Source organism: Rhea pennata, chromosome 1, assembly GCF_028389875.1.
Source record: "Rhea pennata isolate bPtePen1 chromosome 1, bPtePen1.pri, whole genome shotgun sequence".
In the NCBI taxonomy this organism is placed as follows: Eukaryota; Metazoa; Chordata; class Aves; order Rheiformes; family Rheidae; genus Rhea; species Rhea pennata.
In genome coordinates this window covers 125,177,573-125,203,286 of record NC_084663.1, presented here as the reverse complement: position 1 = coordinate 125,203,286, position 25,714 = coordinate 125,177,573, and the positions used below count along the sequence as shown (strand labels likewise).

The following is a 25,714-nucleotide window of genomic DNA, read 5'->3' as shown; positions in this document are numbered from 1 at the left end:
GACGGACGGGTCTCCTCGGCGCTGGGTGGACACAGGGAAACAGTCGTTTTTCTTATGTCCCGCTTGCCCCGGGGACCGAGCCCGGCACTTGCCGCCGCTAACGTCTGTGCAGCCGGGATGCCCCAGGCACTTCCTAGCGCCGCCGGCTCACGCTCGGCGCCGGGGTCCCGCCGGGGCTGCGGACGCGGCTCTCGATGCGGCGGGCGGGCTGCCCGGCTGCCCTGCCGCCCGGGCCGGCCCGGCTCGGCACGGATCCAGCTCCGCTGCCCTCCCCCAGCGAGAGGCGGAGCCACCGCCCGCCTCGCCGCGGAGCTACTCGCGGTCAGCGGCGGCCGCCTTTATGGTGACTGGCTGCGCGGGGGCCGGCGCTGGGGAACACCTTATTTTAAGATACGCACTATAAATACCGCACCTGGGATGGGAGCGGAGCTACGAGCTACAGCGGGCGGCGCGGGTTCCACGCGAGGCGCACGGCGGCAGTGAGCGGCTCCGGACCACGGTGGGTGCCTCGGCCCCGCATCTCCTCCCCGGCACCGCCGCGGATGGCGGAGCGGCTGCGCCCGTGTCTTGCCTTAAGCCGAGCCGTATTGACTTGCAGCCGCTTGAATTTAAATTTGGCAGCGGGGCTCCCTTGCCCATTCGCCGCGAGCATCGGTGCGCGGCGGGCCCGGAGGGAGCCGGCTTTTCCCTTCGCGCCGCAGCGAGGGGAGCGGGAAGCCGCGGTCGGCGGCGGGGCGTCCCGGGAGCACCTCGGCGTGGGCGGGCGGGGGGGGAAGGAGGCGGGAGGGAGGGCGAGAGACACGGCGGGGAGGGGAAGCCTAAAAAAGGAGATGGGGTTGATGATAAAGCCGGTGATGGGGGAGGAGAACAGCGCGCCTCCAGGAGCGCGGTTTCGGGAGGGGACGAGAAGGCGGGATAGCGAGAGGCTCTTCCGCAGCCCTTAATCTAAGCGTGTTACGCTCTCGCATCGCAGCAGGACTCTGCCTGGGCGTCGCAAACAGCCGCCGAGCCCGCGGCGGAGGGCAGCTGGTGGCGGCCGGTGGCTCTAGCGAGGAGGAAGAGGAGGAGGAGGAGGCGGCCCTGGGCAGGGGCGCCGCCGGAAGAGTTGGCCGCCCGCCCTCGCCCCGCAGCCGGCGCCGCTCGCGGAGCTCCGCAGCCGCCGTCCCCGCCGCCTGGCAGCGCCGCCCGCGCCCCGCGCCCGCCGGCATGATGCAGATCTGCGACTCGTACAGCCAGAAGTACTCCCTCTTCAACGCCATGAACCGCTTCATCGGCGCCGTCAACAACATGGACCAGACGGTGATGGTGCCCAGCCTGCTGCGCGACGTGCCGCTGCTGCTGGAGGAGCTGGACGCGGCGGGCGGCGTGTGCCCGGAGCGGGACGCCGCGCTGCCGCCGGCCAACGCCGGCGCCTACTTCTCCCGCAGGGACATGTACAGCCACTACATGCTGCTCAAGTCCATCCGCAACGACATCGAGTGGGGCGTGGTGCAGCAGCAGGCGGGCGAGGAGGCCGGCCGCAAGAAGGACAAGCTGAGCGGCGGCCCCGCCGCGGACATTAGCCGCGGCCTCGCCGAGGATGGCGAGGCGGAGGAGGACCTGGAGAAGCAGTTCCACTACCACCTCAGCGGACTGCACACGGTGCTCTCCAAGCTCACCCGCAAGGCCAACGTGCTCACCAACCGATACAAGCAGGAGATCGGCTTCAGCAGCTGGGGGCAGTGAGCGCGGGCCGCGCCGCGCCGCCGGCACCGCGGCGGGCGGGGAGGTGAAATGGCGGGGGGCGAGCGCGGGCGCGGGGGAGGGGCGCGGGCAGGGCAGCGCGGCGGCGGCGGCGGTTGGAGGCGTTGGGCGGCGCGGGAGGGCGAGGCGACGGCGGCGGCGGGAGCCCGGCTCCCCCCCGCGGGCTGCGGCCGGCGGCGCTTTCCTGTTTTGCACTACTTTTATAACGATGATACGCGCGTGTGTACGTGAAGCGTAAGGTCTCCTCGCATGCTCTTAAAACTGCAGTTATTTTTACCAACGCACAAACAAGAGATGTAAATTAATCAGTACTAGTTTTTTTTTTTTTTTTTTTTTTTTTGATACGGCCTGGGGTGAGCAGTTACCGCGCCTCGCTGAATGGGGAGGCTGAGCTGAGCTTGTAGGTGTGTGAGCCGATTGTGTAGCTGGCCGGTGTGAGGCTGAAAACAAGCCAATGAAAGTCACCAAACTGGTATAAAAGTACTTACTTACATTACCCGGGACGGAGCCCAGTGGACTCGTGAACATGCCTATGTCACTGGAAGGATGAAGGGTTCCCTGGTTGTACATGTATGGGAGTTTATTTAAAACTTTTTTTTATTCAGATGTAGAGTATATTCTAAAATAAATGCGAATGTAATAACTAATAGTGACTTAACCTTTTTGGTATGACTTACGTTTCTTCGATTAAATAATATTTTTAACATCTGAAATTCATTTGTTGTTCTAAATTATTTCCAGCGCTGCCTTAGTAGAGACTAGATATGTAACTTTTTTTTTTCCTTGGAGGGAGCAGTTAGCTAGTGATAAATCAGTATATCTAATGACTATGTTTAGTATACTGTACACCACCCAATTTTTGGTAAGCTTTTTCAAAACAAGTAGTCAAGTAGTCCTGCTGCTCTCTCTATATATATACTAGCATAAAAGTCAGTGCCTCTTTAACAAAATGTGAGAAGACAGAGTCATGGTTACTTTGCAGATAGTGACTCAAGGAGATTGGAGAACAGCCTAGGAATGACTCTGCTTTTCTGGAGATACCTTAATGTATTGAGGGGAGCTGTGTTTTTTTTCTCTTTCTCAAAATAGCCTGGGATGCTTGCCTTCCCCCATTCCTTACATTACCTTCTCTCTGTAATCCTCTTCAGTTACTAGGAATTAATTGGTTTTACATTATCCAAATCGGACTGCTTTTTATTCTCTGTGCCTTTTTTTTTTCATTTGTTGCAGTGCTATGCTTCAGAATTGGTTCTCTCTATATCACCTGTGTTGTTTGGCAGACCATAAAGGCTTGACCTTGAGTACGTTCTAATACTAAAAGTGTACTTAATGATTACAATGAAATGTGTGCATCTCGCAAGAGCTTAACCGTTTAATAAATGCATACTTAATCCTTGTGTAAAACAGGTTTTTGTCAGGCACTGAAATTCTAATTTGTAGACATTGTATACTGAAATTTCACTTTGTACTATTTCTCCCAAATTTAGGGACTGGGGGAAAAGTCTTTTCTTTTGAAAATGCAAAAGAATAGTTTTTACTTCCAGCTTTAAGGATTTTTTGCTTAAATTTAAATATTTCCTGGCATTTTTTCAGTCCAACTGTTACAACATTTAGTAAAGGCCAAACACTCTATAGACCTCATACTAGTTGGTATGTAGTTTTGTGTGTAGTTGCGTTTAAACAAATAATGAGCCTATATGTATTTTTGAATATGTACTTCAGAAGGTTTTCCCTTCTAAGGGAAGAGGAATTTTGTAAGATTGGGTGATTTTACCTTAACAATGACTGTTTCGTAATGTTTTTATCCCCTCCCCCTCCTTCCCGGGAAGCTGCCAGGAAAAAAATCAGGAACAATGAGAGGGATTACCCTGGTTTCCTCACGTGTCAGCTTGCCAGGATCTCCATAGTCGACATAGCCTAAAAAATACATTGCGAATGATGCAGTGGTTTATGCAGGCTGGTAAAGTTTTATTCTCCTGGAAGTGATGGTGAGAGGAAGAACCTGTTCTGCTGTGTTGCTCACTTCTGCCTTGAGCTCAGCTAGCTTAAAACCCATGTTGCAAACTGTGTTTAGAAGTGCTTATAAAACCTCAAACAAAAACAATAAACTCTGTTTCAACAGCTGTTATTTTGAATTCCTTGTAACTTCTCGTAGTGCAAATTTAGACAAAACTGTTTAAATGTTACACAATAAGAATATGGTGTTGATTCTATCTATGAATAGCATAAAAAAGAGCTAGTGTTACATTAATACAGCATCACTGTGAACGTTGCATCCTTTTCCTTTACACCCTAAAAAAGTCAACAGAAAAGTTTTGGCAGAAGAGGAATAAAAAACTAGGGGTATTAGGCAGTAAAGAGGGAATTTCCATACAAGTAAAGCTCTGGGTGATAGAGGAGTAAGTAGGGAGATAAAGCAATTCAAGGGCTTGTCTTGCATGAGTGACTAACAGTTCTTGAACTGCACATGGCTCCCATGTGGGGGCTACACCACATGACCGGCAGCAGCCTGGGTAATCCAAACTCAGCCTCAGCCAGAAACTGCTGAGACTCACAGCAGCAAGTCAGCAGAAGAGACACCGTCATCTCCCACCTGTGAGCTGCTTTAGAGTTCCCTTTTTTCAAGGTCGTATGAGAGATTAGAGGCTCTCAGGATCAAGATGGTTATCTCATGGTACAGGGGGAAGACTTAAGAACAGATTAAAACATGAATATATTTGCTATGCAAAGCACAAGGAACTGAACTTTCTGTTGGCTGACACTGCTGTGGAAAACAACTTAGTCTAAAACATAATCCAACAATTATGCAAATACTAGCATCTGATGTTGCAGTAAGCAAAGATGAAATAGGAAAGTCTTATTATGCAGATTTTGTAATCTAGATGCTGAATTGGAAAAAATTTTCCATTAGTGGTGCTGTGTAATACAATTAGGTTTATTATTAGGAGAGACATTCTCTTTTGAAGGACTGGATAATTTTAAGTGCTGCAGATTGGATACCAAGTTCAGTAAGCCTTTAGTCTGCTCCAATAAAGCAATTCTGTTATCTGTAAGTGATAAAGCAAAACAACATCAATCTAGCTTAAAAAACTCTTTGGCAAAGATGACTTTCTCTCCAAACCAAACTTGCATGAAAAGGCAACTTGCAGAACTACAGGAACTATATACAAATCAGTGGAATATATATATGTGTGTGTGTGTGTGTGTATGTATGTATATATGTATCAATATGTATATGTATATATACACACATACCAGAGGCATTTGTAATTTTTAGCTCCCTTCAAATTAAATTCAATATGCTGTAAGCCAGACATTAGCAGAGTAATAAATAATAAAATTCAGAATTTTGCACTTACAAATTGATTACAACTGAAGGTATGTTACTGCCAAGGAGCCTCAAGGACATTGCTCATTGAATGCATCACATAATATATGAAAGTGCCCCACTACATGTCATTAAAGTTTATGAGTTATTTGGTATTTTTCTGTATACAAAATAACAGGAGGGTAAATAGGGAGAAATTCATGGTTTTGTCTCAAGGTATGCATGTGGGTATACATGTATGCATATTTATGTTTAAAAATAAGGGTGTTAGGGGATGGGCATGACCGCTATGGGGAGAACTGCTTTCAAAGGCAGCTTTGACTGTAGGCCGTGTCAGGTCTGTGCCGGATCAAGTGTCCGTTTCCTGAATCATGGCAGCCCTCAGCACCCTAAGGTGCACTCCTTTCCCGCAGTGGGCTGCCGTATCCATGTCTGCCCGGGAGCGGATTAGAAGTCTGAGGTGAGTATCCTCATAGACACAACGACCAGGGCGGCCTGCTGCGGCGCCCGATGCTGTGCATCTCCTCGACCGCCTCTCGAGGGCACGAGCCCCTTCTGCTTGCTGCGAGGGACATGTGGTGCTCAGTGCCAGCAAAGGGGGCAGAGGAGGCTGAGTCAGGCTGGGCTGCCGTCTTCCTGCTTTCTTTCTGGCAGCTTTTTTCTTGCAGAAGGTTTTAAAAGCCCAAGATACGTGTGTTTTGTGGTTCCCTCACCCATCCCAGGCTCTTCAGGGGCAATTGCACCAAGACGGATGAGTCATTAGCAGTTTAGCTTCACTGAAGGATGAACTACCATTAGTAGCCAGATAGATGGTTACATTAGGATCTCATTATTACGAAGTTAAAGTGTGCACCCTGTTCCACCAGCAAAGAAGAAAAAAATAAGAAAGAAAGAAAAGGATAGCAAGCTTCTCCCCTTCATGCCTATGGGCTTGGAACAGAGCTTATCTCTTTGTGGAAAAGCCTGCAGCGATTTTCTCCCACAGACTTAGTTCCCTGAAGCACTGAGCACGAGAGGAGACTGTCTGGGAGCACTGCTTTTTTATAATTTATAGCTTGCTAACAGTGTGCTTGGTACTATATTCCAAAGAACGCAAAGATCTAGGATGATAATAAGCACAGGAAAAAAAAAAAAAAAAAAAAAAAAGAGCACATTGGAATATAACATGCCATAAAATCTGAGCAGAGGGTAAGTCAGACAACCATTGAAAAAGGAGTTCCAGCCTTGCGTGTATTTTTGTTATTTGCTGTTATCACCTCTAAACAAATAGAAATAGCTAAATGTATTAGTTTTAAAAATGCAAAATCGTCTTTCATCCAGACCACAGACTTGCATGACAAGTTTGAGTCAAAGTTGCTGTTAAGGAATGAAGTTACAGACTCCTGTCCAAAAGGAAATCTGCAAATAGAAGTACAGTAATTGTCTATCTTTTTGATAACAGCCAACTGCCAGAATCAACACTCTCCATGAAAAGTAATAGTCCTTGTCAAATAAACTCATACTTGTTTGACCCAGCGTGATGGAATGAGGAAAGCACCTTCTAGTGCTTGTGCTTTTTAATTTTGTTTTGCGCTTTGTTACTACAGTAGTAAGTGGCACAGAAAAAGCTTGGTGAGATTAGGGAGATAACAGGTGCCTCTGTGTTAAATCACAGAGCAGTAAGAGAGCTTGCCGAGTGATGTTTGCAAGATTTGTCATGGTATCAATTAAAGCTGCCCTGTTTGCCTGCTGGCCAGTCTTCTCCCACAGCTGCATCCTGCTGGAGCTCCCTGCAGAGCCTGGTCACTGCTACGTGCACCTCTGGCTGCCCAGGTCTGCTCCGTCCAGCCCCCAGCCTGGCCCAAAGTGGGTTTTCACTGGGGGCTAACGAAGGGAAGTAAAGGAGCAGCCTTTCATCCTTCCATTCGCAAAGACTTTGCACCGCACTCAGGGTAGACAAGCTTATTCGAGGCCCCGGACATCAACATCTGTGGTTTATCAAAACACCTGGAGGCTGACGGATTAAAGGCTTGCAAAGTCAGCACTTGTTTGCTAACAAGCAGATGTCGCACTGATGGAGTCTGTATAAATACAAAGATTAGATATGTTATACAGACTACACCCTTTCAGCTATTTTAATGGATATATAGGAAGCCTGACCAGTCAGCTGCTTTCACTTATACCACACTGGGAAGAGATTTTATTGGAATCTGAGAGTGATATTTTTTTCCACGTGAAAAACTAGTTTTAGCTCTTAAGTATTTCAATATAACATTCTTTTCCCTTTGTCTCTTTTGCAGATAGGTGGTTTAAATTCAGCTCCTAAGAGACACAAGGTCCCAGTTCGATACACCTCAACACAAATGCTTTTTTTTCTTTTCCGGCTTTAATGTGCGTACTTGTGAGATACTGTATTTCATCTTACTCAAATTTGAAATGGCTTTTCCAGACTTGTCACCACAAAAAGGGGGAAAGCATTTTCCCCTGGAAATCTGGCACTGAAACCTGTTTTTTCTTCAGTCTTCAGGTAGGATAAGCAACGTAGAAAACTTAGTTCATTTTGGACAGAATTGTTTCATAGTGCGTTCATACTATCAAATGATTTTGAAATGGGAATGCGTGTGCTTCTTGTGGCATATACTTCTTGTGCCTGATCGTATGCAACTAACTGAAGAGTTTTGCAAATGTGTACTAGTTAGGGTGTGTTGACATACCCGGTGGTATTTGGCATTTTTGCAGTGCAAGTTACAAAATTGCCCATTTGGAGTGCTAAACTTAAAAGCAGACAAAGCCACCCAGCTCAAAACAATAATCAAACCTGCTAACCACAAAGGAGCCTGTTCCTGCAATTGTGAACAGCCTACATGGGAGGAAACTAAACCACAGCCTTTATTTCAGCCAAACATCTATTGACTTTGCACAGATGGTTTTTTATCTGGGTACCCACCAGTGGGTCACACTCAAGGTAGCTCAGCCCACCTGCCTTGGCTGCTGCTTTCCCACTTGTGCTGTCCATTCACTTCCCTTCATGAACTTTCTTCACTCCCCTTCAGCCATTTCTCCAAGGGACTTGTACCTGTGTCCTTCCCAGTTCCCTTTCCCACCTCTCTGAGACTGTTCCTCCCTGAAACTCCAAGTAAGCCGATCTTACCACCCTGACAGGTCTCTCGGATTTTGAACTGAACTCTAACTGGTAATAACAGCATGTTGAGGTACATGATATTTCCTTGTCTGAATCACATAATTAAACAGGGCTTCTTCTGTTAACCTTTTTTTTTTTTTTTTTTTTAATGTGGAGACACTGCTTTTTTGAAAATGTTTTAAGAATGGTGGCTGATCGTCAATCAATACTTCGAGAAATACCAGAGTGTATAACTGAAAAGCTATACACGGAAAGCTAGTTTCTGTGGCTACTGTATGTTGTGCTCATCTTTTAATATACCCTAATAATTGCCATTAGTATTAATTGTAGCATCACACTCACACTGAGAGGAAAAAACACCTTGTAGTGAGCCTATACAGAGAAAAGGGAAAGTGGAGGAGCTGGCAGATCATGCCATATGCATGTATGATGCTGGCTTTAGTATTCAAGTTCACTACCATGCAAAAAATCCCTAATTTAAAAAGCTGAGAAATCTGGTTTTAGTGAAACAGAAGGTCTTTGAACTTTCACTGGCATTTAGGAAAAACTAAAATAATTCCTCACCTGGGTAAATATAGACACATAAATGTAATTTTTAAAACCAAATTAAGAACTATATTTTTTGAGATGCAGAGGTGGCTATTTTATGATTGGCTTAAGTCTGTGCTGTGCTGAAAGGGGCAGTTGCATCCTGTTCCCCGTCCTCTACTCCTGACTCTGAGAGCTTTGTGTCTCTGTTGTGCTGGCACTAACACTCGTGCGGAGACGTAGTTAGCAGATCAGGGAACTGATCCAGCTGAAAATTAACACACAAAAAAAGCTTTCAGCAATACTAATTTCCTCATTCAGCAGAACATGCGGCTGCATTAGCACTAGTGCCAGTGGAAAGGAAGGGTTGGGAACATGCAGCCAGAAGGCAGAATGGGACCTCCTCCATTGGCAGCCACTTTCATGTCGATCATATTAAGCTGGTTGTGAAACTGTAGTCTAAGTCCCATTTTCAAATGAGATTTGTATACTGATGAGGCTGAGTATCACTGAAACTAGTGGCTGCTGAGGCCCAGAGCCAGCAAGGGATGCAGGCACCGCAGCATGCATTGACACAGCATCTGGCTCCCAGGCACCTGCCCCTTGCTTCAGAGTCTCTAACCCTAATTAAGCAACACGGGCTCCATATGCAATGCAGGTTTGCAAAGGACAGCATGAGAATTGGCAAAGCTGCCTGAACTACTTAATGCAAGCACTAAGGAGAGGGTAAACCTGCAATGTTAGCCCTCTTTAGTGCTCGGATGCCTCTGTCCCCTCCAAATGGCCATCTCTACAGGGAGACATGCCCACCTGTTCTTTAGAGCAAGTTACTTCTTCCCATCACAGTGGTGCTGTCACCTTGCCGCAGTTGCTGGATGGCTTCCCAGTGAGGGGAGGGCCTGGTCCATTCCTCTGCCTGAGGGTGTGCGAAGGGCCAAGCTTCAGCGCCTGGGAGAGCAGCCGAACCATCAAACTAGAAGGTATTCTGGGACAGAGTGAGCCGGGTACGCCATGGTAGCAATTTTGCATGGTGGAGAAGGCTTTAATATTTGTTGCATGTGTGGGAGGAAAGAAGAAAGAACACCAGGAAGGTGAGGTTCAACTAATGTGTAGGCACCAGCACATACTGAGTCCCAGACCTTGACACAGGGACTGGAGCCCAGGACTCGCCCTCCCTGAAAGCACCCTGAGCATTAGATTCCTTGCCCTCTAATTAAAGGAACCCATGCAAAATGAAGCTTCAACTAGAGGGGCTGAGAGCCAGATGAACAGGTTACTCTTGAAGGAGCTGGACCCACTCTGCAAGTGGTACCACGAGGTGAACTTGAGGCCACACAGGTGGAGGATTGAAACAAGGTCTCTGCTGGCACTCAGAGCTGCTACTGGGCAGAAAGGCAGGATTTGGGGAGCTCTACTCAGCTGACATGCTCTGGGGCCACTGACTAGGCTGAAAACAGCTCTCTCTAGGGATGGTAACTTAGATGAGCACTGATTTTGGCATAATCCAATGGATGGTTTGTGTGCCAGCCCTGACCTGCCTCTTCTCTGGCTCAGGAGGAGATGGGATCCAGTTGTGCCACAGGAACAACCAAACTCCCTTTCTAGTTTCTGTACTTCCTTGCAAGGCAAAGCTTGCTGCTGCAGCCAGAGCGGTAGAGAGCTGAGGGAGGCAGCTTCTCCCAGCAAATTTTGCCCAATTCTCTCTGCTGGGTAGTCAGCACTGCATGGCACTGCCTCTCCCAGCTGGTCTATTCCTCTTCCTGTACCTGTGGCACTGGCATCTTGGCATGCCCTGCTCCATATCTGCTCCTCTTTTCCATCCTTACTCATGGAGCAGCTCCCTGGAAAATGCAGGAGGGTGCAGGCAGGAGCTTGTACAGTCAGCACAGAGGAGGAGGGATTGCACGTCACTTTTGCACATGGATGCTACCTGCATGGGAAGGGAGAGCAGGAAAGAAGAGACCTTTGCAATGGGAACAGGAGCACTGATCTACAGTGTTCTTCCAACTTGATCTGTCTTCCCCAGGTCCTGAAGTCAACTCAGCCTAATATGTGAACTCTGCCTAGATAGATGCTGAGCAGCTCAGTTTCTTCCAGCTCAGCTTGCAAGAATAAGGTGCTTTCATCAGGGCCATAAATAGCATTTTAGCCACCTGAGAACTTTGTTGTGAAAACAGATACCTACATTCTTTTGCATTGTCACGGCTTGGTGGCTGATGACTACGACACAAAAAGCTTTAGATTTTGAAATTAAGTATTTCTGTCCCACCCTTTATATCCTTCAGTAGGTGTCAGACATGGAGCAGTGTCTATTAGGAGGAAGAGGTGTGCGTCCTGGGCAACCTGCAGTCCTGGGCAGCTGTTGCACAGACTAGGGAGCTGCTAGGGTGGGCTACCATTCCCTGACTGCCCTTCCTGTCCTTTTATTTTTAATATAGAAAATGTGAGACAAGGGAGGACACTGTTCTCCCAGGCCTTCCTTTGATGTGAGGTCAGCACAGAGAGCTAGTAAGAAGCCTTGAATGCTGCAGTGCCTCTTTTGTATGCATATATGTAATAATTACTTACCCAGAAAATCTTGGGGAAAAGTCCCATTTGCCCCAGCAGTTAGGGGCTCTGACCTGTGTACAAACCAGGCAGGAAGGGTAAAGATGCCTGAGATCCCTGTCCCCATCTGCCCCAGGCAATGTGGTGGCTTCGGCCACACCAGGGCCATGGCAGCGGTGGTGTGGCAGTGGGAGCCTGCCTGCCGTGGTGCAGTCTCAGCTGCAGGACTGTGGGCAGGGGAGCTCTCCAGGTGCGATGGCTTTAATTACGAAAGCTGGATTTGGCAAAGACAGTTTGTCTGACTCGGAAGTACTTGCTACTTTTGACTGTATATTTTGGACAGAAACTCTTTCCGTTTGCATTGAAGTAACTATTGTTTGTATATAAAGTTTTAAGAAGGAATTTCCCTTACTTCCTGCTCCTTTTAATACAGTTTAGCAGCTAGAAATGGAGAAGAGAAACCGACACCATATGACCAGCCAGCTGTCTGTGGACTGTCAGATCATATTGTGGGGAACACAGTCTGACTACCTTTGATGCTTGATAGTTTAGTCTCTGTTGACTGAATTATATGCCGTTTCCTTTGCAATCAGTTATCCTGAATAAGATGTGCTGGGTCACTGCAACGTGACTCATGCTTTCTGAGCAATAACTCTAAAGTCACCCTTTCTGTTGTAGAGTGGTGTCTTTGCTCTTCTTTTTGTCCTTTTTTAAAAATAGTTTTTTAAAGGAACAGGAGTGGGCCAACTTTGCTCCAGCATCAAGGTAACAAACATAAATGGTGATATAGAAGCATGTGGAGCAAAGTTAAGAACAGATGTCACATGTTGACTAATGTCAGATATATGGTGAGTTGTCTTTGACCTCAGTTTACTCAGCTTTCTCTGCAGTGGAAACACAAATGCATTTTTAAAGTCTTTTCCATTATTTGTAAGTGGAAAGGATGTATGAAGATACAGAAGCATCGTTCAGTTTCTACAAGAAATCAAGATGCTCTTACAGAGGAAAGGAAAAGCACCTCAGTCTGCACCAAGGACACGGTGCATACCCTGTCACTTCTGCTGGGTCCCCTGAGCACACTGCCACCAGGAAAGGTGTCATTTTTCAGATAAGGGTTTTTCTGAAGCCATTACCCAAACTGCGGTCTATGACGCAGAGGAGTCGCCAGAACTTTGTTAGGCATAAACTCTCCAAATTTAAGTTTGGCGTGTGGAAACCCACAAGACATTGATCCAAAAAGAGGAGACATTCTTTCAGGAAAAAAGAAGACCCTTTAATTCCTAATTGAATGTAGTTTCTAATTTCTAGGAAGCCATACTTTGTCTGAACTGGCAGATCTGAATTCTCCCAATATACAAATGACAGTATTATACAGTGCTACTTTGCTAGTAGATATACTGCCTTACTTACTCAGATATATGTTGCATTTTATTTGACAAGTGGCAAAAACATGATCTGCTTTACTTCTCTTTATCATTTTGTTCTTTGGGCTACTGAGGCACACTCCCATGCGTTCACGTACTCAAGGAAATTAGGTTCTCATAAAAACTGTATGATAATTGTTATTGATTTATACCAATAATTTGTTCCTTTTGTCTGTCCCTTCTTCCTTCACTCCAGCATTATTTATACTGCAGTCCTTTTCCTTCTTGTGCACATTGACATGATTGTCTTTCTTCTCAAACTCCACACTGCTGTTTTTGAAGTCGAACAATTTTTGCAAACAAGTTTCCAGCTATTATTTTGGGACTGTAATTCATCCGAAAGGACACAGGATTATTTTCTCTTCCTTCCTGTAGATATTTCTCTGAATTCAGAGAACAGCCCATGGGAAAACACACTATATTAATTTAGCATTATGGGCTGGCATTTTAATTGAACTGAATTCAAGAAATTCAACGTTGAATTGTACACAGTAATCATAAACTTTTACTTTTGCATATATGTAAAGGAGTAAGTTTGGGACTTTGCAATAAAATGTATTGATATCAGGCACTAGTGCTTAGTTAGACCTTCTTCTGCAGGGGTATGGATACAATACGCCTGTGAGGTTCAGTGTGAGCTTAATTAGTGTGGTTAATGGTCTATAGGTGCTGTTAAAGGACGGTCATGCCATAAATGCTGTGGAGGTAGGGCCTTGTGCCTAAAATTAAGCCACTACGTATCCACTTTAACCACGCTTCCTGTGATTTCTTTTCTTCCTTTCTCTCAGCATGTGGCCAGTGACAACAGCCTTAAGGCTAGCTAGCAGAGGAGAAACTTTGATGTGGATACGATGTGGTCTTTGAATGTGTCTTTTCCCCTAATATTGTTTTTTTTCAGGATCTGAGATTAAGACACGATGTTGTAGTCATGCTGTACATGCTGGAAAGCCTCAGCATCACAGAATGAGTTGCGATCTATGCAGTCTGTAATAGAAAGTTTGAGTAATCAGGATAGGGGAAATAGCGAGTAGCGTATGAGTATAGTCTTTCAAATTTTCATTATTTCCATCTCAACTCATGCTGTAGGAAGACAAGAGAATCGAAACCTACAGAAACTTAATTCTGATTACAAGAACGTTGTGGTAAATAAACATAACTTATTGCTGATACACTTAAAGAACTGTGGTGACTAGATAAGATAAGCCAAGAAGTTTTAACTTACTAACACAATTTATTTAATAGAGCATTGCTGATTTGAATTTTGGTGAATTAATAGATTATGACTAAAATTTTCTATCACTCTTTTTCTTTCCCTCTTTCTCCTTCCATATTTTCTCTCTCTTCCTCTCTTTTTAACTTCTGCTTTCACAGAAAGCTGGGTGACAACTTGGGGTGTTTCTTCTGCCTGCGTTTTTTGTATTCAGCCCCTGTGTTTGGGAGAAGTACTTGCCTGCAGCAGCCCAGTCAGTCTGAATTGGCAGCAGGCTTTCTAAAACATATAAGTAGGTTTACTCCATCTCTGTCTCTCTTCCCCAGTAGAAGCAAAGAAATCTCTGAACTGCACAGTTCAATTCTCTCCTTCCTCAGCAACCTTTCCCAAGTGTTACTGCTTTTTCTGCAGGCATTTAACAGCCCATGGAGCAATGTAGAAGAGGCCTCCACCCTCTCTTCTCCTTTTTTCTCTCAGACCTAGGAACAGGATAGAGGATGTCACTATCTCTCCACCCTTCTTGCTGGTTTCTGTTTTCCTTTTCCTCCTGGCAGCATGGAAAGGTGGGAGACTCCAACTGGGGTGTCTTTTTGTCTTCTCCTCCTCATTTCATGGAAGATTTGGGGACAGAGAGGAGCAGGATTCATTCCTTTTTACCATTATCAGGGCTACTGAATCCTTTTCAAACCCGTTTCTATCTCCTCTATGATTCAGCTTGGGTGAAACAGAAGTTTTTGCTTTGTTTCCCGGAATAGTACAGATGTTCTGGAGAAGCAGTTGCTGTGGGAAAATGACTTTCTCATGATCAGTGGAAAAGAAATAGCTGAGATCATGATGGGTGGGTCCTCCTTTACCCTGCACTCTAGGTCAACCTTTCAATAAAACCCTTGCGAGGCTGTAAAAATAAGTTTTCAAGGGGGATCCTGGTTACAAGGGGTAGATCATGTTTCAGATAACATGGTGTGTGTGTGTGGGGGGGCTTCTAATGACCTCCACATTCTGCAAACCTCTCGCATGTCTATTTTTTTGCTCACACATCCCCTTTCAATCTCTTGCCTCCCATGGTTCTGTCCCTGCTCCTGGCGAGTTTAATCTCAGCCTTTCCACTGACTTGGATGTCATTACATCAGACCTCATGTCCTCTTTTGGGAGAGAGAGACTGTAAAGCTCCCATGTATTTGAAAGAGTGCTAACTACACATTCCTAACTCACAGCCCTAGCTCTCTCTTTCTTCAGGACATGTAAGGGCTTGGGAGGAAGAGGCAGGACTATTGAAAAAAACACACATCAGCCTTTTCAACATAGTTCGGAAAGGAAGAGAATGAGACAGATCTCAGTCTTAGTATTTTAGGTGCTCAGATACAGCAGTGGTGGGTGTGGACTTGAACACTTACTGGCTAGCCAGATGGTAGATTAGACAGACTGTTTTGAGATGAATGGATGAAAATGAGCAGGAAAGAAGCAAGGAGGTGCTGGAGCAGAACGATGTGAGGTGCACAATAGAAAAGTTAATGCAAGGTACTGAGAAGAAAGACGTTCTTCTGGGATGGAGAAAGCAGAGAGAAGGCAGCAAAAAAGATGTGAAGATGAGAGTCATGGGAGTTAATCTAGCTGCTATTAAAACTGGTAGAATTACTCTTTAGAGATGGTAGATTTGGTTTGTAGTGAGTTGGGAATAAGGAGATTTTGCAATGGGGTAGAAGGCGGAAAGGAGAACTGACAGACAAAAGATAGGAGAAAAGAAAGAAAAAGTAGAAAAAATGCACTAAAATGGAAATACAGGAAAAAGAATGTTGAAAATAAACATGGGGAAACATGCTTCACACACAAGGAATATGCTGAAAAAGGAAAGGGAGATTAAAACTAGAGCAAAGAAAAATGCATGAGATCATTTTGTGATTTCAGATTTCTACCTGAAGAGATATGAGGGTCCTGGCTGTTGAGCTGAGACTTTAGGAAAAGCCTGTGGTACATGTAAGGATGTACAGGGGAGAAAATCCTGACAAATGATAAAATGTATGATATTATGCACATGACGTGTGACTTCACTTGCCTCTTAAGTTTTATACTCCAGAAGTGAAGCAGACTGGTAGAACTTGTTGGGAGACTGAGCAGGGAAGGTGAGAAATAGCAAGTAAAAGAGCTAATGACTGCACGGTTTTCTTTGCAATCGTGTCTTGGTGTTGAGTGACTTTGATGTCTGCGAAACACAAGCTTTGACTGAAGCTTTTCCTGAAGTCGGGGCATTGTGGATTCTCTGGCATGTGGATGCTCTGCCAGCAAAGCATGACTTCATGCTTTGGTCTTTGCCTCAGGGAAAGCACTAATACCTCGCTGCCAAATTTCACAGCTCAATTATCTTTGGCTGTGTCTAGGCTGTGAGAGCTTGTGAGCCTCTGCATCCTTAGGTCTGAAGGCATTACCCTCACACCATATGGAGGCAAAATGTGGCTACATGTCAATGTCCCTGTCTTCTCCGGCCCTGGGCTCTGGTTTCTAGAAATAGGAAATTTGCACATGGAGCACGTAATGTGTTCCACTAGGTACTGCAGCTGGGCTGCCTCGGGCCAGGTCCTAGCACATGCCACCCACAATTACATCCAGTCCTGGAAATACCAACTTCTTTCTCAAACCTGATTGAACTCGGTGGATGGATTCAAAAATTGGTGAAGGAGACTTTAATTGGCTGAATGGCAGAGCTCAGAGGGTTGTGATCAGTAGCTCAGCATCTAGTTGGAGGTCTATAGTTAGCGGTGTTCCCCAGGTCTCAGTAGTGGGTCCAATCTTGTTCAACTTACTCATCAATGACCTGGATGAAGGGACAGAATGCCTTCTCAGCAAGTCTGCTGATGATACCAAACTAGGAGGAGTGGCTGATACATCAGAGGGTTGTGCTGCCATTCAGAGGGATTTCAACAGACTGGAGAGATGGACAGAGGGGAACCTCATAAAGTTCTACAAAGAGAAGTGCCAAGTCCTGCACCTAGGGAGGAATAACTCCATGCACCAGTACCAGTTGGGGACTGACCTGCTGGACAGTAGCTCTGTGAAGAAGGACCTGGGAGTGCTGGTGGACAACAAGCCAGCTCTGAGCCAGCAACGTGCCCTTGTGGCGAAGAAGGCCGATGGTATCCTGGGATGCATTAGGAAGAGTGTTGTCAGCAGGTTGAGGGAGGTGATCCCCCCCCTCTCCTGAGCCCTGGTAAGGCCACATCTGGAGTACTATGTCCATTTTTGGGCTCTCCAGTACAAGAGAGACATGGCACTATTGGACAGAATCCAGCAGAGGGCTATGAGGATGATGAAGGGCTGATGGGAACATCTCTCATATGAGGAAAGGCTGAGAGAGTTGGAACTGTTCAACCTGGAGAAGAGAAGACTGAGGGGGGAATCGTGTCAATGCATACAAATATCCAGTTGGAGGATGTAAAAAAGTTGGGTCCAGACTCTTCTCAGTGTTGCCCAGTGACAGGACAAGAGGTAACAGGCACAAAACAGAGGAAACTTTGCCTAAACATAAGGAAGAACTTCTTTAGAGTGACGGAGCACTGGAATAGGTTGCCCAGAGATGTGGAGTTTCCTTCCTTGGAGATATTCAAAAGCTGTCTGGACAGGGTTCTGGGCTACCTGTTCTAGATGATCCTGTCTGAGCAGGGCAGGTTGGACTAGAAGATCTTTAAAGGTCCCTTCCAACCTCAGCTGTTCTGTGACTCTGGGAGAGATCCAGGAGGCACTCATGCACTCACAGAGCAATATCACATAGACTTCTGTCTCCCAGAAAACCAGACTTAAAGTAAGGCATGCATCTTTTTCCAAAGAGAGAAGACAGCAACAGGCCACCACAAGTGACAGTGAGTTAGCTGCATGGCTCGTGGGGGTACTTTTCCCATTCTTGGGAGCAGGCAGTCCTCAGAGCTCTGAGGGGTTTCTTAAAGAGTGCCCTAGTGACAGCCTGAACGCCAATAGGATGGGTGTCGAGAGGTGGCTGTCGTGAGTCGGCTGAGTTCCCGGGTGTAGAATTAGTTGGGCTGAAGGAAAACTTACTCTGAAGTGTAAGCAAGGCCTAAGCCTGGGGGCAATTTACTGGTTTTGCTTTAGCTGCTTATCTGTTCCTCACGGACTGGATCAATAATACCTTAGTTTGAAGTCATTTGGCTCCGACTCGTTGCAGTCATACACTGAGTCCCAGGGGGAACTTCCGCTACACTAGACCAGATCTACTGAAACAGCCACAGCTGGGCTATTAATGCAAGAAATACTACTCCATGTCACAACACTGCATGGGGCGCTCTTCTTTTAGATCGGCAATGCAGTTCATATCCCCGTGGAAGAAAACCATAACAAGTGGGATGCTTGTGCTGAAATAAGGTGCTTTTCCACCTGCTTTGTGTTTGAGTCTATGTATTTTTGTGACAAGAACAGGGGCTGGTAAGATTATATTATTTTTCCCCCAGTGTCATAGCAGGCATCTATGGGAATGGTTTATATAGCTTCACTGTCTGAGCTCCCTGTGCTCATCGCAGAGCTTAAAGCATATCCCCACCAGGAAAAGATGATCTTAAAAAAACAGGATCCAAAGCTTTAACAAGCCCTGTAGGCTTATGACAACACACTTTGAAGAAAGAAATACAAGCAGATAAATACATTCCATTACATATGCTTCTTAAAAACTTGGTGTAGTGTTGAAAGCATTCTGTGAATACAAATCTCTGTCCTCCTTATGGTTACCAACTTCCCAAAGTAAATTCGTAAGCCTCCGTTTGTAGTATTTTGCCCCACCCCACGAGAGAGGACCCTTGAGCCTTCCAGGTGTAGACTGCAAGAGTGGCAGAAAACAGCTAAACCAGCTCTTCAAGATCTAGTCTCAGTCATATAAAGCTCATCTTAAGGTAGGTTATGGGAGAAAACTCTCAACTATTTTTTAAAATTGTGAAATCAAGATGAGTGGCTTTTTGGCCACAACCCTCTATGGCTTTTGATCCCTTGATTTTTTCTCTTCCATTGCACCTATACATACAGCACAAATTCCCCAGGGTTGGAGGAGTTTTTGTTTAGTTTTGTTTTATTTTCCATGCTGGTGCATTTTGTTTATTGTCCCTTTTCTGTTTATTGATTCTCTCACTTTTTTCATGACTTTAAGGGCCTCCTCCTTTGTATTCCTCTCTTCCCCCTCTTCCCCTCTCCTTCCAAACCAGCCTGCATTCTTTTAGGTTAAATTTCAATTTATTTTCAGACTTTCTAGGAACATTTTTTCCCCTAAGGCTTGCAGAAAGAGAGCTATTTATTAATTTTAGTGATAAAGGATTTTTTTCCCCACCTGTAGGAAGGATTTGCCATGTTTTCTGTTAGAGTTTATGGCAGATGTGTAACTGTGTATTTTCTGCACCAGTGCAGTTTCAAATTGTTCTGCAGAAGCAATTGTGAGCTACATACAAGCAAATGTGGGGAAGGTCCCAGCACAAACCTCCCGTCTGAATACTTTGAATTCTGGGATAGATCATATCAGTTTAGTAAGCTGTTGGTAATGCTGGTTTCTGTATAAGGCACTTCGCTAGCCCCCCTCGCTCCTGAGTGCCAGGACTAGCAGTGCTTTGCAGCTGGTCATCTACCCCTTTGCAGCACTTGAATAACTGCTATAAAGCAGCTCTTCCAGAAACAACGCTTCTGTGAGATGAATGAATTTATGTAAGCTTTCTACATTACTGTTGAAAACTTACAGGATTAATGCATGAAATTTCCTCTGTGTTGATGCCGGTGATAAAGAATAAGATAAAACTTTGCCAATATTTAACTTGCTTATCAAAAAAAAAAAAAAAAAAAAATCAATAAGCGTGCTTCCTGGCAAATAGCAAGTTTGACATGTGGCCTGTCTGTTGGGGTATTCTTAAGGCTAACAGACAAATAGCCAGTATCCAGAATGCTGTGCCTCCCTGGAAGATAAACTATGCGGGGGCTGGGGCCGGGGGCTACGCGGCCATGTAACGTACTGTGCCTCTGTTCTCTCGCCCTCGCCGTTCTTTAGGACTCTCTGCAAGTCTTAACATACCGATCGTGTTCTTCCTCCATGCCCTCATCTTTCCACTCATTAGTTTGGTAAAGGAAACATTGCAGAGCCCCTGTGATACTCAATAAGGTACTTACTGATCCATAAAGAATTCTTTGCAGTGCAGACTATTAGTGCCGAACATCATTAATCGTTTCTTCATGTACCTACCGCAGGTACAGCTTTCTAGCCAGAATCACTACCACCACCCTCTTTTTCTCACAGTTTCCTACAGGAAACCCTTTTTTTTTTGGCAGGCAAAGGGCCTTACCTTGAGCTCAGTGCAAAATTGAATACATAGCTGATTTTTGTATGCTGGCTCCAATGGGAGGAATCAACTCTGGCTTCACACTCACTTATACAGGTCAAAGGTTGATCAGTATTATTCATTCTTCTCATATAGTGCTACACAATGTGTCCTCACTGCTGCTTTTGATCAAGCTATACTGAAACAAGTAGAAGTGATTGGATTGGTGCTCTCTCCTGATTATTCTTCTGCTAATATAATCCATTGTCATTTAGGACATAATTCACTGCTAGGGACATGGTTAGCTTGGATTAAGACACCATTAAATAAACAAGGCAGGATAAGAATAAGGTATCTGCAAAAGATGCAGTCTCTGTGCTTTGGTTCATATCTTGTAGCAGGCAACGATAGAAAAGAAAATACTGAAAAGCTTCCTAAGGGCTGAGGGAAGTCCTGAAGCACTCTGTCCACTATTTTAGAGTTACTTTGAGTGTGATCAGCAGTCTTAAAAACACTAAATATACAATGATTGACTCGGAGTGCCTATACACTTCCCACACAGTATCTTCTGTGCTTTCCTCATCATCCCAAGCTAGTGAGGGCTAGCATAAGGCTAACTGGATGTGGACACTAAAGTGTATGGTTGAAGCCATATTTCTCAAGCTCTGTACTAGGTGTCCCATAACATGGGAAAGTTTAGGGAATTTAAAATCTCATCCATTTTGGCACCCTTCTTTTCTAGAATATGTGGTGGTTTATTGTCTTTTGAACAAAATTCTAGAATCAGGGAAGCTGTTGCTTCCACTCATGATTTGAAGGAGGAGTTCTGCTTCAAGGGCTGGTATTCACATTTTGTTTTTACCCAGGTGGAATATTAAAATTTCCATTTTCCAATGGCTGCAGAAATATTTTAAAACAACTAGGCAAAGTCACCAGGGCAGTGAGCAGCAATGGATAATTGTTAACTAAGGGTTAGACCACACCTTTGTGTGGTGCATCGGGCAAGAGTTTATAACACTTTCTCATTGGTTGACCTAAGCACAGATTTAGTCAGGAAAAAGAATGCATCACTGTAGAACCACTTCTATTTTTAACTCTTAACTCTCATCAGCTTGAGTCTCTCTAAATCTGTTTCTGCCTCCTTTATAATAAGAAAAATAACTTGTTTTTTAACGAGTTCATACAAGGTACTCCCAAAAATAGTTGTCTGTGTAAAGACTAAGAGAACTAGGCTGCCAAGCATTTACTTTGTATATTACCTGACTTGCTATTGGTTTATTGGATTTTTTCCCCTTTTTTGGTTTTAACATTGGCTTTTAAATTTGATCAAGAATGTCACTGAGAATAGTCCTCTTGAAAGTTGCACCTCTGCCCAAAACTCAGGAGCTGAATGAGAAAGTTCTTAAAAGCTAAAGGTTTCGACAATGTTCTGCAAATTGTGACAGCTAAATTTTCTTCAGCTTGTGTACAAATTCAAAATGAGAAACTTACTTAAATAAAGAGTTGGATGATATACTTTGCCATTAAGAAAGCTACCAATCTGATTTAGCCTTTTTTTGTATTGTTTCTGTGAGGAAATATAAAGGACAGAGAAACTTTTGTACTGTAATTTGGCTAAGCATGTGTCAGCTAGAATGAAAATGCTTAGTATGTAGTTTTCCATTAAAGAAAAAATCCTCTTAAAAAGTCTGTATGAAATCTGTAGAACCATTTGTTGACCCACCTGGAAGAGCTGACCTCTTGGGATCTGTTGACTTTCCTGGAATAGCTGGGGGAGGCTGAAAGGGGGACAGTGACCTGCAGACCAAGATTTCTGGTGGAATATAATCTTTCTGTGTTGACTTTTGCATGACATTAGAGGTGATAGTGACATTCATTTGCAAGCTTTTATTAAGTAAGCATGTTTCTTGTGTTACTGCACCCTGTGTAGCATAGCCAAAGATACTTTGGGTATGTACAAGGATATGAAAAGCATGACTGCCGTATCTTGGAGGGACAAGGGGTGGAATGTTTGTTAGGCAATATAACAAAGCCAGTTAGGGCTAGATTCCTCAAACTTGTTTTGAACAGGTGAAATTGTATCTATCCACACTACTTCATCTACATCCAGCAACAGCCTAGGATGTTAAATCTTAAAGAAAAAGATTCAGAATACAAAACAATGAAAAACTCTGAGAGGAGAAAATTTCTCTTTAGGAGAGATTCGTATCTTTGTACCTGTTCAGCCTACGGTATACGTTCAGTGTGACCCTTCATCTGTCAGCTATTGCACAGTAGCCTTGTGCAGGAACCCTAACAACTCAGAAGCTTTGCAGTTTACAATACAAATCTACCCTAAAGAGTGTCTGGTCAACTTCAGCCTCAATTGTTTTGCTTCCTGAGCTTGCCAAAATTGGGCTGGTGGAATGCAGTGGCAAAAATAAGTTCATACTATTCATCACTCTTTCAGTAAACCAGACGCAGCTATGCTTTGAGAATGTGAGCTGCACTGGCCTTTCCTTTATAAACAGGAGCGTTAACTGAATTCTAGCTGTAGAAACTTGACTTTTTGAGCAGGTGAGTGAGAAATCATCCATCCTGATGAAAGGGTCAGCTCACAGGGTGGGTAGGATTTGCAATATCTAAACAGTGGGAACTGAGTGTGCTCCAACTGCATGCTGAAAGAAAGTGCAGGTCCACAGCAGTCTCTCCTGTGGCCTGGATTATGTTACAAGGAAATCTGGGTGTGCAGGAGAGCAAGGAGCTGCTGTGTTTTGGCTCCAAGGACCAAGGTCATTGGGTAAATATCCTTCTGGTATCGGGCAGCTCGCTTAGATCCTGCACAGCTGCCTTGGGGCAGTGCTGCTTTCCGCAGTGCAGACAGATGCTTCATACCCTGCCCTGAGGGCCATTTCTTCCAGAACAACATTGTACCTTAGAAATTGCTGGTGTTTCAGCTGAGGTTGTCTTCCTCTGTGACACGATGATGTCTCTGGCAGCAAACAACTGTAATGCTGCAAATGAAAGCTGATAACTTCAAAGGAAGGAAGGCTCACCACTTAAATTTGTTTCATATCTACCAATGACTTTCACCAACAGCAACAACAAAAGCCAGTAGATCATGTGCTTTTTTTGAAAGTCCATCTGTTTCTATATATTCTAGCACAGATTGCAGGATCCTGTACTTTCCCATAAAGTTTGTGGTAGCATTGCAAATTACTCTAATTTTTCTCCAGACTGTTGCTAGAAGATCAGAAAGGGTGCCTCTAAAGAGGCAAAACAGAAAACTTGGCAGGAATTGGCTGTTTGAGACTTCGTGGTTTTTTTTAAATCTTGTCCCCAGGTGGGTAAGTCTTGGGTTTACAGTGAGCAGCAGAGGTGGTGAAGTGTTTTGCAGCAACTTTCCCTCCAGTTCAGAACTGAAGACTCCCTGCCCTCCTCCCCCACCCCCCCCCCAAAAAAAAAAAAAAAAAAAAAAAAAAGAATTTGGCAACTCTGGACCTCTGCAGCTGATGAAACCACAACGCCAGATCCCAGGAGCCCTGGATTTAAGGAGCATGACATCTGGATCCAGAAACAAACACCACAGCATTGGCTCCTTTCAAATTTGAAAATTGTTTATCTGATCTAAATCCAGTATAGCTATCACCACAATAGGGAGACATCACACAGAGAGTTTGTGAACCATGTGCTTAAAATAGCTGGGGAGCTGGTAAGGAGTGGCTTTTTAAACTCTTTCTCAGCTCTAAGAGACTGGGCCACCTTTTCCAGCCTACTTCAGAACAAAGTCAAACTGGCTAAGGCAAATCCCCTACACTGGGAGAGAAAACTCGTCCTTTTGACATAACCTTAAAACAAACTGCAGTCCATCAAACAGCCACTTACTTGGTCCCATGCAAGAGGCAGCAAACTTGTACCTTATTCCATGATTACTTGTTATGGAGTTTGAAGCAAAGTCCTACAGTGAAACTTTAGGAGCCCCCGAAGAAGGGCTCAGCTGCAGAACTACACAGACAAGATGTAGCCTTGATGTTCCACAAACATCTTACTGGGTATGCTGTTTTTGTTTCTCGGTGTATGGCAAACACAATCCTTACTATCTCTGTTCACAGAATGAAGTTCAGCACTCATCGTGATTTATATTGCGTGCCCATGTGGTAAATAAGTGCAAGTTTTTTCTGTAACTTCTGAATTAAATCAGCTTTCCAGTCTGTGTTGCGCTGCAGATGGGCTCTCCTCTGTGTGACTGGGTGGCACAGTACGTCTTTCAGGATATGCCGCTTCTATTAACATCAGATTCCTTTTCTCAATGGAAAATTTTAAGTTATTCCCACCAGTGACATCACAGCGTTCTCCTCTCCCACAGCCACAAAGGAGTATATTGATAGGCATGACATTTTCCTTTAATGCTTCCATTGTTTCCAGCATTTCATCTGGGCTGTTGTTTGAAGCCAAAAAAACGAGACAAAAGGCAAAGTATGTTAAGAAGGGGACCCAGTCTGTGTGCAAATATGGCATGAGAAAGAATCTCTGGCCCCAGGCTATTTCCAGGGAATTTGTTTTCCACAGTGTTTCTCCCAAGTGATTTAGGATGACAGTGTCATCTGAGCCCCATGAAGCTGCCAGCTCCTCACTGTAACTTGCTGCAGTCTGATGCTTGGCTATTGGGACACTATGCAGGGATCTGGCATGGCTTTTTAGAGAAAAAAAAGCCATTTGGCTTTTTGAAAAGATATGTGTCAACTGCATACAAAACCACATTTATGGGGGCTCTTGAAACTGTGCCATGTTTGCATCATCAGCTTCTCAGGACTTGGACACTGCATCTCCAAGGGATATTTGTGCATTTGGTAAAGAGTAGAGAGGAGAAGGGGAATGCAGCCCTTTGCACCTTTCTAAAGGGTAACAGAGGTCAGAGTGGACATTAGTTTTTCTAGCAATGTTGATTGATGTTCCATATCAATATCCTCTTGGACAAATTTTGGCACAGGGCAAGGTAAGGGTACTGAGTCTCCTAAACACGTTAATCGTCAGGAAGGAGAGAACTGACCAATATAGCTGATAGGGGTGAGTTTGGGGGCTGAATACGAGGCTCTCAGTGTTTAGAAACTGCAGCTTCTTCCATAGCAAGGCAGATTTTTTTCCACTCAGGAATAAAAACAACTCTGTGGATGCATCTTCTGGAGTTTCCCAACCCTCCTGCTCTGCTCTTTATTTGCTGCTTCAGGTGATTCATTTTTTTTCCGAAGAATTACTTACAGCACTTCCAATGAACTGTTGTCCAGAATGATGTGTTAGTTTGTAGATAACCTGATTGTTATGTATTTCATTAAATATGCCTCAAGAGTTGCTTTGTGTCTAAGGGAGTTTCCAGACATCCATATAGACCCCTCTTAAACGTTAATTTGTCTGGCAGTCTGGATGAAACAATACTCCAAAGGTTAATAAGCATAAAATGAATGGCTTCATAAACCTAAGTTAAATGATCATTTGGAAAAGGGAGCAGCTACTTTTCTTTTACTAACTGTTGCTATTAAACCTCAA

General features: G+C 44.7%; 1 protein-coding gene across 2 annotated transcripts; it reads left to right on the top strand.

The window, feature by feature from the left end:
• The first annotated feature begins 297 nt into the window (after window positions 1–297).
• On the top strand, window positions 298–2,390 carry MID1IP1 (MID1 interacting protein 1). 2 transcript variants are annotated; one of them, XM_062599866.1, is made up of 2 exons: window positions 298–499; window positions 977–2,390. In XM_062599866.1, the coding sequence occupies exon 2, from the start codon at window positions 1,207–1,209 to the stop codon at window positions 1,723–1,725; it is 519 nt and encodes a 172-aa protein (XP_062455850.1). In that variant the 5' UTR covers window positions 298–499; window positions 977–1,206; the 3' UTR covers window positions 1,726–2,390. The 2 variants fall into 2 exon arrangements, with proteins under 2 accessions (XP_062455850.1, XP_062455841.1); XM_062599857.1 differs by having other exon boundaries at window positions 974–2,390.
• Window positions 2,391–25,714: the final 23,324 nt, after the last annotated feature.